This window comes from Schistocerca nitens, chromosome 1, assembly GCF_023898315.1.
Source record: "Schistocerca nitens isolate TAMUIC-IGC-003100 chromosome 1, iqSchNite1.1, whole genome shotgun sequence".
Lineage (NCBI taxonomy): Eukaryota > Metazoa > Arthropoda > Insecta > Orthoptera > Acrididae > Schistocerca > Schistocerca nitens.
In genome coordinates this window covers 18170252-18184015 of record NC_064614.1, presented here as the reverse complement: position 1 = coordinate 18184015, position 13764 = coordinate 18170252, and the positions used below count along the sequence as shown (strand labels likewise).

The window sequence follows — 13764 nt, the reverse complement described above, 5'->3', positions numbered from 1 at the left end:
TAAATCATTCCACAAAACATTTGAGCATTGCTGCTTTTTGCAACAACAAAAATTATGTTCACAGTAAAAAGAGTCCACGACTTAACAGCATTTAAATCAAAAATGGTAATACAAACGAATGGCCTGAAATAAAAAACCCAAACAGTCTAACTTACACAATGCCTAACTACACTGCTCTTCCTTGCTGTTGTGTTGTTATTTATTACAAATAATAACTGATGGGTTGGTTGGCATAACATATTGAATGTTTACGACTACTTCTGAAAACTGTATTTAAAAAAAAAAAAATCTGTAAATTGCATGGTCAAGGGTGTCACATTGTACAAGGCACTGAAGGTTTTTTTTTTTTTTTTTCCATTCCATTTGTGTAAGACACACAGGAAGAAAGATTATTTAAACAAGCTGTACATAGCCTCTTTGCGGTCCCGATCACAGCAAAACGTACACATTGTAGTATACTCCAAGATTTCTGTACTTTGTACATTGGATTTGATGCTTCAGTTAGTGTCTATCTTTAAGCATTTGCCTATCATTTCCTTGAAGCTCTCCTATGAGTCAACCTCTTAACTATTTGTGCTGCCCTTTTTATACATTCAGAACTGCCAGTTGGTTTTATCTGGTGCAGGACCCACATGTTTGAGTAAAATTCTGCTTGAATTTGACAACAAATTATCCCACATAAAGTCCAATTATTTACATATATCCCTTTGTATTAACTCTCCTGATTATAAACACTGAGTGGTATGAAGGGACTGACTCAAGTGTTAAATTTTCCCCACAATTTCTCCTTCAGTCTTTTCCCATGTATGCAAAACTGAAAAGTTAACTATATTCTGGTGCCATTTGAGGAGCTAATTGAAAAGGTGCTATAAATAATAGTACTAAATTGTCCCACAAAGGAAATTTACACTCTAGGGTATAAATTATATTAGGGAAGCTTAAAAGTGATGCCAAATATAGCTGAAATCCTGGCAGATTATACTGCAGGACCTTATACAAGAGTTAAATTGCAAATTATCAGTAAATAGGTATCACAGATATTCTTGATACCTTTTGGAAAGTACAGGTGGTCAAGCTCCATTTTGAAGTGTTTCAGATTTGTATGCCTGTGACAACACAACAAAGGTGTTCTCCAGATATACGAGGGTTGTTCACAAGAAAAGGTATGAAAACCACTGTGGGTGTCATTGAAGTCTTTATTTTAATGTAATCATCAAAGGCCTGATCACAACTATCCCACTGTTTCACGGACCAAGGAATTCCCTGTTCTCTGAATTCCTGTGGCTGGGACAGGAGCCAGTCGTCCACTGTGTCTTTCAGGTCACCCTCCTAGTTGAAACACTTCTCTTTGAGATGTTTTTTCTTAGTCGACCAAACACATGGAAGCCACAGGGTGACATGTCCTGGCTGTAGGGAAGACACTCAAGTTGCTCCCACTTCAATTTTACCATAACACTTTTTCATCTTTGAGATGCGTTAACACATGTTATCGTGGAGTAGAATCACTCCGTCTGAACAGCCCAGGCCATTTACTCTTTATAGGCTACAGAGTGTGTCACAATAAATGTTACTATTGATGGTTTTTCTGTGTTTGAGGAATTCGTTTAATATCAGATGTAGAAAAAGGCCAGGAATTGAATTTAAAAAAAAGGCTTATTCATGATTTTCAATTGTGATGGCATTCACTTTAGAACTGAAGTAAACAGCAGCCCACACATTGTCTTATATTATATGAACTGCATGAAAAACCATTTTCTATGCCCTGTCATTAAAAACCTGAGTACTTAATAACCCTCCTTAATCCTCAATGTTTGTTAGCTAACTGCTGGTGTGTCTTCCCCACCCTCACTATATTGCAAATGAATTATTGTAGAAATGACAGATTAATCTGAGAATGGGAGGCCACAGATGGTGGCACAATAGTGATAAAAATTGACATTAAAATGATAGAGTATTACACCACAAAGATTTTTGTTCAACAAATTTTATCAAAAAACATTTGATCCATTTTGTCATTAAACTCATCGTTTGTAAAGTGAATTACATCGCTGTCTATATAATTGCGCAGTATTTCAGCTTCACATCTGCCGCTGTACCACTGCTCCAGCCAGAAGTTGCTCTTATTTTCTTGTTTTGTAAGAGGAGAAATAGGACGTGGACAGTAGTAGTGATGTATGTCTACTGGTGGCAGTGGTGGTTCTTTATCCATATTTTCACATACAAAACATTCAAATGCATCCACCATATTCGTTTTCTCAAAATCGCCATCGATACCCCATTCCCGCTCCGTCATTGCTTCTTGAAGTTTTTTGTTTGTAATTCTCCGTCCTTTAGGGCCTATTTTATGTTGGAGAAATTCTTCATACTTCTTTCTGTCTCTGTTTACTTCTTTCAAGTAATCTGCTAGTTCTTTTGGAGAACTGAAGTTTTCTACTAGTATGGCAGAATTGTTGTTTGGCAACCAATCCTGGAAAGAAGAGTTGTACAACAGTTTACTAGTATGTCATGAAGGATGTATACAATTTTGCACGAGAGACTATACATATAGTTTGAGAGTTACTTAGAAAGCCTCACTATAAGTACAGACACAAAATCATGATGTTGCATGCCCAAAGTTGACACCCAACGAATTTGTGAAGGATATGTACATTACATCAACAGATAGTTTTACAGGAAAACAAAAAATGGCACGTATTACTGACAAATTTTCTGGTTTTTCATAAGTATGAATTTTATTTTTACCGGAGCACAAGAAAAGTAACATATATTGAAATTACGTACAGCCCAAAGTTCATTTCACTCAACTCAGCTGTATATTACAACAAGAACAACAACAACAAAAGTATTTCTAGCTTCTCCAAGATTTACACATGTAACTACACAACAAAGGAATTACATCAAAATAAATGTAACAACTTAACTGGCTTTGTGAATCACATGTTACTTCAGAACCTCATGTTTGCTAGAATGGTATGCATGATTAGCCAGTTCTGTGCAGAGAGAGAGAGAGAGAAAGGATAGATTTCACTGTTGTTAGTCTGCACTCTATCTTACCATATCCTAAAAGATTTAGAAATGTGTGTCATCAACAAGATTAATTCTTAATCTAACAAAGCCAGCTCAGTATGCAGTAATATGTGAAATTCACATATCCCAAAAATAAATATTGTTTCTGGTTGCTACATAAAACATCATGTGTAAACTTCCTATGTGTCCAAATGGGCTACAGTGTAATGTCTTAACTGATACATATAAGTTATCTCATTTATAGATTTCTTCACAAAGTACTGCACCCAAGTTAATTCGGGTGTGTGTTGATTTTGTAAATTAGTGTTTCTGTACTTTATTCCAGTTTCAAGTGTCAAGTGGAATGTTGTTTGCATCAGTATTTTTACAATTTCACCTAGTATTATTATCTGACAACTGACGAAGTTGCACTGGATGTCCTTCATGATTTAGGCAGGAAACGTACTGTCAGCAGTGGCCTTTGAGTCTTATGTACACATTCATTAAGTGGAAGGTGAAGAAAGAAGGTGCATTTTGATCAACTATCACAGCTATGACATGAAAGCATCAACAAAGACTGAAAATTTCAAGAACATCTGAGAAGCTAACAGGCACACAGTGGGAGGTGCAAGGTAGAGCACATCAGAGGATGTCAACATATCCAGGTCAAAAAAATACAGAGAAGTGCTACATTAACATTTTTGTGTGTGTGTGTGTGTGTGTAATTGGGCAGCCTGTAATTTATGTAAGCTTGTAGGATTTTTGTATCTGGGATTTGTCTGTAATGTATGAGCAATCAGGCAGCCATAAGACCAGATCAGACATGCCCTGCAAAGGTGACTATAATGAAATACAAAGAGAGTGTCATCCCTCCTGCATGTCATGACCACTTCAGTTATCAATACTGAACTTTGAAAATCCATACATCCAACTAGGGTAGCTAACTGCCCATAAACAGCCATTGATGATATCTTTACAGAAAGGTCTAACGAACAACGATACATCACAAAACCAATAGCAATGGCGTCTCAGATAAGGACATGCAGTTTCTTTTGTTAAAAGTTAATATTGAATTGGATATAAAAGCTATTAAATCTGAATTCATAAGGTAGTCAGTAAGTCAAAAGTTGATAATTTTAGGAGACCCCTAAAAAGACAAACTGGAGTGATGCACGCAGTGCTCATGGCATGAATGAAAAATACATTTTTGTTAATGAAGTGCCTACATTATTTGAATACTGTTTTCTCTCAAAACTAACCCAGATTGGTCTACAAAGAAGCCACAATTACTCAAGGAATAAAGATGTTTTGTACACAAAAAAGAAGAGTAAATGATACATTGGTAACATGTTCAGTGTCGTAAAACTTTGTAACAAGCATTTCGTAACTGTTACTGATACGATGGGGTTGTCAGGTTCAATAGATGCTTTCATGGAGAACCTCAGACCAGTCATTACACATAACTTCAGTAATATGAATATGACCATTATACCAGTAGAAGTAATAAACACCATAAAATCTTTAAAATAAAAAATCTAGTAGTTATGATAAAATTTCAACAAAGTTCATTAAAAAGTGTGCTTACAAGTCTCATAAAATATTAAAACTATCTGTGTTACCAGTCATTGATCACTGAAACATTTCCTTGCTGAAGTTAAGCCTTTGTTTAAGAAAGAAGATACAGAAATGCCATCAAATTTCCATACAATTTCACTTTTGTCAGCATTCTCAAAAATTTTAGAAACAGTAATATACAACTGACTGTAAATAATATATTGTTAAAGTCACGTTTCAGATTTCTAATGGGTTCTGATATTAGAAGGCTAGTGAAAATGTACTTAATTCATTAGACAATAAATTGCAAGATACTGGAGTATTTTATGATCAATCAAAGGCATCTGACTATGTAAATCACAATATACTTTTATATCTAAAAACAAAGATGATGTGACTTACCATGCGAAAGCGCTGGCAGGTCGATAGACACACAAACAAACACAATCATACACACAAAATTCTAGCTTTCGCAACCAACGGTTGCTTCATCAGGAAAGATGGAAGGAGAGGGAAATATGAAAGGATGTGGGTTTTAAGGGAGAGGGTAAGGAGTCATTCCAATCCCGGGAGCGGAAAGACTTACCTTAGGGGGAAAAAAGGACAGGTATACACTCGCACACACAACCATATCCAACCACACATACACAGACACAAGCAGACATTTGTAAAGGCAAAGAGATTCAGCAGAGATGTCAGTCGAGGCAGAAGTACAGGGGCAAAGATGTTATTGAAAGACTGGTGAGGTATGAGCGGCGGCAACTTGAAATTAGCGGAGGTTGAGGCCTGGCGGATAACGAGAAGAGAGGATATACTGAAGGGCAAATTCCCATCTCCGGAGTTCTGACAGGTTGGTGTTGGTGGGAAGTATCCAGATAACCCGGACGGTGTAACACTGTGCCAAGATGTGCTGGCCGTGCACCAAGGCATGTTTAGCCACAGGGTGATCCCCAATACCAACAAACACTGTCTGCCTGTGTCCATTCATGCGAATGGACAGTTTGTTGCTGGTCATTCCCACATGGAAAGCTTCACAGTGTAGGCAGGTCAGTTGGTAAATCACGTGGGTGCTTTCACACGTGGCTCTGCCTTTGATCGTGTACACCTTCCGGGTTACAGGACTGGAGTAGGTGGTGGTGGGAGGGTGCATGGGACAGGTTTTACACCGGGGGCGGTTACAAGGGTAGGAGCCAGAGGGTAGGGAAGGTGGTTTGGGGATTTCATAGGGATGAACTAAGAGGTTTCGAAGGTTAGGTGGACGGCGGAAAGACACTCTTGGTGGAGTGGGGAGGATTTCATGAAGGATGGATCTCATTTCAGGGCAGGATTTGAGGAAGTCATATCCCTGCTGGAGAGCCACATTCAGAGTCTGATCCAGTCCCGGAAAGTATCATGTTACAAGTGGGACACTTTTGTGGTTCTTCTGTGGGAGGTTCTGGGTTTGAGGGGATGAGGAAGTGGCTCTGGTTATTTGCTTCTGTACCAGGTCGGGAGGGTAGTTGCGGGATGCGAAAGCTGTTTTCAGGTCGTTTGTGTAATGGTTCAGGGATTCCGGACTGGAGCAGATTCATTTGCCACGAAGACCTAGGCTGTAGGGAAGGGACCGTTTGATGTGGAATGGGTGGCAGCTGTCATAATGGAGGTACTGTTGCTCGTTGGTGGGTTTGATGTGGACGGACGTGTGAAGCTGGCCATTGGACAGATGGAGGTCAACGTCAAGGAAAGTGGCATGGGATTTGGAGTAGGACCAGGTGAATCTGATGGAACCAAAGGAGTTGACGTTGGAGAGGAAATTCTGGAGTTCTTCTTCACTGTGAGTCCAGATCATGAAGATGTCATCAATAAATCTGTACCAAACTTTGGGTTGGCAGGCCTGGGTAACCAAGAAGGCTTCCTCTAAGCGACCCATGAATAGGTTGGCGTACGAGGGGGCCATCCTGGTACCCATGGCTGTTCCCTTTAATTGTTGGTATGCCTGGCCTTCAAAAGTGAAGAAGTTGTGGGTCAGCTGGCTAAGGTAATGAGGAAAGAGGTTTTAGGTAGGGTGGCAGGTGATCGGTGTGAAAGGAAGTGCTCCATCGCAGCGAGGCCCTGGACATGCGGAATATTTGTGTATAAGGAAGTGGCATCAATGGTTACAAGGATGGTTTCCGGGGGTAACAGACTGGGTAAGGATTCCAGGCGTTCGAGAAAGTGGTTGGTGTCTTTGATGAAGGCTGGGAGACTGCATGTGATGGGTTGAAGGTGTTGATCTACGTAGGCAGAGATACGTTCTGTGGGGGCTTGGTAACCAGCTACAATGTGGCGGCCGGGATGATTGGGTTTGTGAATTTTAGGAAGAAGGTAGAAGGTAGGGGTGCGGGGTGTTGGTGGGGTCAGGAGGTTGATGGAGTCAGGTGAAAGGTTTTGTAGAGGGCCTAAGGTTCTGAGGATTCCTTGAAGCTTTGCCTGGACATCAGGAATGAGATTACCTTGGCAAACTTTGTATGTAGTGTTGTCTGAAAGCTGACGCAGTCCCTCAGCCACATACTCCCGACGATCAAGTACCACGGTCGTGGAACCCTTGTCCGCCAGAAGAATGACGATGGATCGGTCAGCCTTCAGATCACGGATGGCCTGGGCTTCAGCAGTGGTGATGTTGGGAGTAGGATTAAGGTTTTTTTTAAGAAGGATTGAGAGGCAAGGCTGGAAGTCAGAAATTCCTGGAAGGTTTGGAGAGGGTGATTTTGAGGAAGAGGAGGTGGGTCCCGCTGTCATTCATGTGTGTGTGTGTGTGTGTGTGTGTGTGTGTGTGTGTGTGTGTGTGTTAAGAGGAGGCCTTTTGGCCAAAAGCTCACATACATAGCAGTTTTTTTGTTGTGCCTCTCTGTGAGTCAACATATCCTCTATATAGTATGGTGAGTAGCAATCTATCCTTTTCATAATATTGTAGAAATAAGAACATTCTTCACAAAGATTCAAAGTCATTTACTTTGTTCCAAACAGGTGTCCACTATTCAGGAACACACATTTTCAATAACTTGCCAACAACCATAAAAAGTTTCACTACCATTAAAGTTCACTTTAAGGGAAGTCTAAAGTATGTACTGGTAGCCAATTCCTCTTACTACACACGAATTTCCGTGTTGAACCAACTGATGGATATATATTAATAATAATATCAAATAACGTATTAGTACACTCTAACTTATAAACAAATTCAGTGCTGTAATGCGATCATTGTAAATGAAATTAAAATTATGAAGAATGTAGCAACCAGTCATAATTTATTTATCTTGTTGCAAGTTGATTTCGACTGATATCAGTCATCATCGGTGCATTTTTCTAACCGATACATGCCATAAGTAGAAGTACTGTCCTTGGCAGATTTCTTGATAGAATCTGAAATAGAAGTCAGATTTCTTTATAGAAATCTGCCAAGGACACTACTACTACTTATGGCATGTATCAGTAAGAGAAATGCACCAATCAGTCGAAATCAATTTGCAACAAAATAAATAAATTATGTTTCCGTGACTGGTTGCTACATTCTTCATAATTTTATATTTCACAGTTGCTGCACAGAAAGGGGGCCTTATGGAGCCCAACATTCACTGTAAATGATTTGTTGTAAAATGATTTTTCAGTTTAGTATTTTTTATACTTTAAATGAAAATATTTTTAACATTTATTGATTCATTCCACATCTGTGACGATCTTTTTACTTGACGATCTGTGGAAGGTACATTAGCATATTTGTTTTTCATTCTAAATATTTATTGTCAACATAATGGAAATGTATAGATAAAAAAATCTACTCACCAAGCAACAACAGCAGAAAACGCACATGAAACAGTTTAAGTTTTACAAGCTTTCTGAGCCAGTGGCTCCTTCTTGCAAAAGAGTTGAAGGGGAAGGAAATGGAGTGAAGGGAAGGGAAAGAACTGGAGAGGTGAGTTTTCTGAACTGTACCCCTTTCCCTAAAACTCTCCAGACGGAGCCACTGGCTCCGAAAGCTTGTAAAAGTTAAACCCTTTTGTATGTGTGTTCCCCTGCCGCCGTTGGTGAGTAGATTTTTTTATCTCTCCATTTATGTTATATTGTCAATAATTATTTTCATTGTCATAAATATTTATTGCATATTCTTGTTTTTTCTGACATGTTGTACATCCTGAGGAATCTCTTCACTATGGATCAATTGAAATGAAAAGGACATCTAATCCAATCCAATCCAATCTCCTGTTCTTTTTTAGGAATAATCTTCTGGAGCTATGTGTCTAGAGTTAATATATTATATGTTTTAACGATTTCCTCATTTTGTAAACATTGAGAGGCTGTTGGGTGTTTAACTGTGTGGTACTGCTGAACCTTTGCAATAATGTGATTGAGCACCTGCTCTTCATCTGCAGGGGGTGCAGTTAGTGTCAGCATAAAACTGCAATACGGAGTTAATTGTCACGAAAAACCAGAGAGCACAAGTGCTGAGCACTGGTCTGTAATTCAATCTCCTGATGACAGTACACTCTCTTCATGTTGATGTAACATGGACAGTGAAAACTGGCCACAGCATGGACCATAAAAGGGGAAGGCAGATAGTAATAGACTGATTACTTCCGTTGTATCTGCCGTTAGCATGATTTTGTCACTTCAAGTGCCATATTCGACACTATGCCAGGAACTTGACTATGAACTGCAGAGTAATCATGTTCATTTAGAAATGTCCCTGTTCATGAAATTATCAGCTGTGCAGATATGGACAGCCTCTTTGAAAAACCTGTCATAGAAAAAAGAACCAGTAGGGAGGGTGTTGACATTTTTTGTAGCCCATTCCATGTTCTGTATTCATACAGTGCCTGGCTGTAGGCACCATAAACAATTTACTTGCAAAATGCTAATCGGGGCACATAAGTGACAGATTGCTATTCAGATTGACAGGGACTCTGAAAGACGCTTTCATGATAGCCACGTGAAAGCTGATTAATCGTGTACACTGCATTAAGTACTCAAAGTTACTAAGAAAATTTGTACATGGTGGATCCATGATATAGGTTCAAGAGAAACAACATCTGCCAGTGTTTCACACTGCTACACGATGGAAGGGGAGGAATTTTTATTACCCACTGTGGCAGATGATGTGACTTGGACTCACATCTCTTAAGTAGCCAAAAGACAGTCAGTGGAATCCTGCCATTCAAATTCATGAATAAATATTAAACTAAGAAGTGTGTCATCTGTATGAAGGACAGTGACTTGTCTTCTGAGATACAGACAGAACATCAATAGTCATTCTTATTTAAACTACCGTTTGATGTCATTCTTTCGTACAGCAATGCAAGAGAGATAAAATTTCCTAGAACATAGTACATAAAGATAGAGTACCGATGGCAGCTTTAACCACATTTGTCATACGGCCAAAAGCTAACTTCAACACCTTGAACTGTTAAAGGAGTCTCCAGGTACACAGTTTTTGGAATGATAATACAATGAAAACTGTATCAGGAAGAGGTCATACCATGGGGACATGCATAGCCTAGTTAAACAATGGAAAAAAGTACAATAATAAATTACTTGGAGATAATGTGTATAAAGACCATTTTTGTGGGCAGTCAGTATACAACAGATGAAAGTTATGAACATGATTTTTTTTAAGCTGTGCTTATAACATTCTTTTGTGATTTATCAGCTGCCTGATGCAAGTCTTCTGCTCTGATATCACTTGAGCAGTCTGCATGCAACAATAATATTTCAGTCATAAAAAATAAGGTTATCTGATGTAAGTAAAAGATGTTCCAAACTGACTAAGACCTTACTGACTTATAATTCAAAATAACCAAACTATTGTAAACATTTGAAGGTTAAAAAATAACATGTACTTTTTTGATGATGTCAGAAATTTTGGGTAAGAAAAATATTTTTTGAGTATTATTAATCAACTCAACTTTGTATCTACTGGTGCAAATTTAGTGATTCAGAGCCTTGTTCCACAGTTTTACCTCTTCATTACATTAGCACTTTTTTTCTCATCTACTATGGAAGAAGGAATGAAGGGAATGTTTGCTTATAAATCTTCATTTTTGGACTGCAAAACATATTTACTGCCTAAAATACCATGCAAAAATTTTTATTAGCACAAATATTTCATACTATCTATCTTTATGTAGTTCTAAATATATGCTTTACAGATTTGTAGCACAAGGTATGAGTCATTCAAACAGCACGATCAACACGACTTAAAAATCTGTTGCTATATGCACCAGGATCAATCTTTTTCTCTTGAAGAAAAATGCATTTTGTACACAGGGTGCCCCAGGTTTTCCTGCTGAGAACATCATTGACATCCCAGAGAAGTTGAGTTAAGTGGAACAGTTTTGTGTGGTAATGGAGTAACTATTTTCAAGGAGAAGAGATAAGTGGCATTACTACTTCTTTTATTTTGTCCATCATTGGAGTTTGTAACTGCAAAAATCGCAACATTTTTCCTACACCAGTGTTGTCTAAATACTGGAATACAGATCTTTGGCCTCGCCAAGTTTTTAAGGGCCTCATATATTGCTATTACATTTAATTATAATTACTTCACATGTGTCAATATCTTACCATTACAGAAGGTGATCCCATATACACAGGTACAGAGCCAACTATAAGCGTTCTCCACAACTTTTCTGTTATGTAATCTTCACAAACTGCATTTTCAAATGCTAAGGTAAATTTGTACTGAGCCAATATGTGAAAAAAATCTTCTGCATCCATCCCAGTGATAGGCTCTGAAAGACTGGTGAAACAATTTGTTACTTTCAGTAATACCATCTCCTGATTTAAAAATGGCAAGAAACAGCAGGGAACAACATAATGATGCAAAAAAATCTTTTAAAAATTAGTGTCACTGAAATTTTAATTTTTTAAAAGGAGGTGAAGACTCTGTGTAAGCTTCAGATTTTTGTAAAATATAAATATACATGCAAAATTGATATCTGGTTGCTTCAAAGTGCAGTTCGTAAATGAACTTAATACATTTTTTTATTTAGAAAAATTCAAAATGAAGGTAACAGTATGTTACACAAGGATGTAACTGTTCTACTTTGCAACTCACGGATGAAATATTTAGAGATGGGAAAAAGTGTTTGGTTCCCTTAGTTCTGAAACAACAAAAGGAAGCTTTCAGAATGGTTATCTGAGAATTGAGATGGTAACCACGAAGACAGAGTAAGGGAGCAGTAGTTGTAGGAAGGGACAGAGGGGGAGGGAGGGGGATAGTACAGAGTTAGACCACTCAGGAAACAGTGTGAAAAGTGGCATGGAAAGAGAGAACAATATCACATAACATAAACTGAGCTGGGAAAATTAAGAAATAAAATTAGGGAAGGGGAGGAAGGGGATGCTTCCACAGAAAAAAAGTAGGGGACAAGAAAGGCTACAGAGACAAGTGGGGGGAGGGGGGGGGGATTGATAAAAAGTTGCATGGTCACAGTATGTGTGTGAACAAAAATTTCTCACTAACAAAATTCGGAAAAGATAGTTCTTTTGAAAGATCCATGTTTAATGACTTGCAAAATTTGGGATGAGGCTACAGTTTAAAGTTTCATCAGAGATGTAGCACTAGATCATTTAGCTGCGGAAGAGGGAAAAAACTGACCACAACTTTGTTTCATAAGCACACTCGTCATTTGCCATGTCACACAGGGAAACCATGGCGGCTGGGGATCTGAGTTCTGCCTCTCCCAAACACGAGACCAGCAGCTGCTCAGTAGATGTGAGGCAATTGTTTAAGCTGACCACTATATGCTCAGCACCCAGTAGGCAGGCAATCAGTAAGTGTCCCTCCAACACCATCTGGATGGCTATATTATGTCAGTGAACTGCCCCCACACCTATATACAGGGTGTCCAGCGAAGTAATCCCCGATTTCAAAACTGGATATCATCATGTGCAATTACACTCATCCTCTGCAAGCAGTATTTGCAATCACATCACAATCTTTTTGAAATGTTCACCACTTGCAATATAGAGGTGGTGCAAACAAACAAGGAAATTTGCCATCACAGACTGTGGGGTTTCAATAGTAATCGATTCAAAATGGCATAAGAAATAGGAATCAGGTTGGGTGAATATGGAGACAAATCCATCCCTGCAGCAGTAAATTTGTAATAATCAATCCTGCAATGCTAGTTGTGTGGTTACAAATTTTTCCAAAATTTTAATGAAACATTCACTACTAACTGTCTGTCACACGGAAAAAGGGCCATAACCTCTCTGCTGCATACCACAGAGCAAACAGTAGCTTTGGAAGAATAAATTGACTTCGCTTCACACAGACAGTGATTTTCAGAACCCCAAAAACACTAGTTTTGTTTATTCACGACTCCATTAACCTGAAAGCATGCTTCATCTGTGAACCAGATGCAGCCAACATAAAAGCTCTCATTATCAATTGCTGTGGGAATATGGATTGTTGCAAAGACAGCCTTCTGTCACACAGAAGTATGGCCTTGTGCTTTGGATTTTGAATGGAAATGTGTAGGCTCTGTCTCACCGTTTTCTGCATGCTGGAATGCTTCAAACCAGTTCTGTGGCAATTCTTCACATGGATTTCATTGGATTTTGCTGAATAATTCCAGAAATCATGGTGACAGATAATCAGCTATGCTTTGTGTCTGTTGGAATTTGGAAAAGATCCTGCAAATATTTTTCACATGCTGTCCTTTTACAATATTAACTTGTGTTAGAAAACTGAATTGTTTCTGTATGGCCATGTTCTCACCTGTGGTATTCCAGTACCAGAAAACATGTTATTCCATGAAATACAAGATTTCAACCTCTTTCTTCAGTACATAAATCAACTTTCATGTTTCAACGGTGGAACTGATTGCTCTGAGCTGCAGTGCACTATTTACAAATGCTATATACTTTGATTACATCACCATCTGTTAGCAACATTCCAAACTATTTCAAAACTTTTGTATAAATTTATTAGTATTGATCTTGGTTTTCGAGATATTTAATTTTGGAAACAGGGATTCTTTCACTGGACACCCTGTAGAAAACTGTGTAGTAGATGCAAAAAATTCTGTAAATGCCACCTTTCTTCTAATAGGATTGGATCTGCCAATGGAAGTACTTGAAAGGCAATAGTTGGGTAAGCACACTAGACAAGCCTTGGGGCATGAGAGTGGAAGTGGCATAGAGCTGAGCATGAATAATATACTGTCTGGGCTATTTTTGATCCTC

General features: G+C 38.5%; 1 protein-coding gene across 1 annotated transcript in view; it reads right to left on the bottom strand.

Moving 5' to 3' along the window:
* Window positions 1–333: 333 nt before the first annotated feature.
* Window positions 334–13764, bottom strand: part of LOC126240685 (alpha-(1,3)-fucosyltransferase 10-like) — a 60580-nt gene continuing 47149 nt past the window's right edge. Inside the window, exons 6-7 of the mRNA XM_049947944.1 lie at window positions 11137–11311; window positions 334–2467 (exon numbers count right to left, since the gene is read on the bottom strand). Of these exons, the coding sequence (XP_049803901.1) occupies window positions 1976–2467; window positions 11137–11311 (667 nt within the window). The 3' untranslated portion in view covers window positions 334–1975. The remainder of the gene's footprint in view (window positions 2468–11136; window positions 11312–13764) is intronic.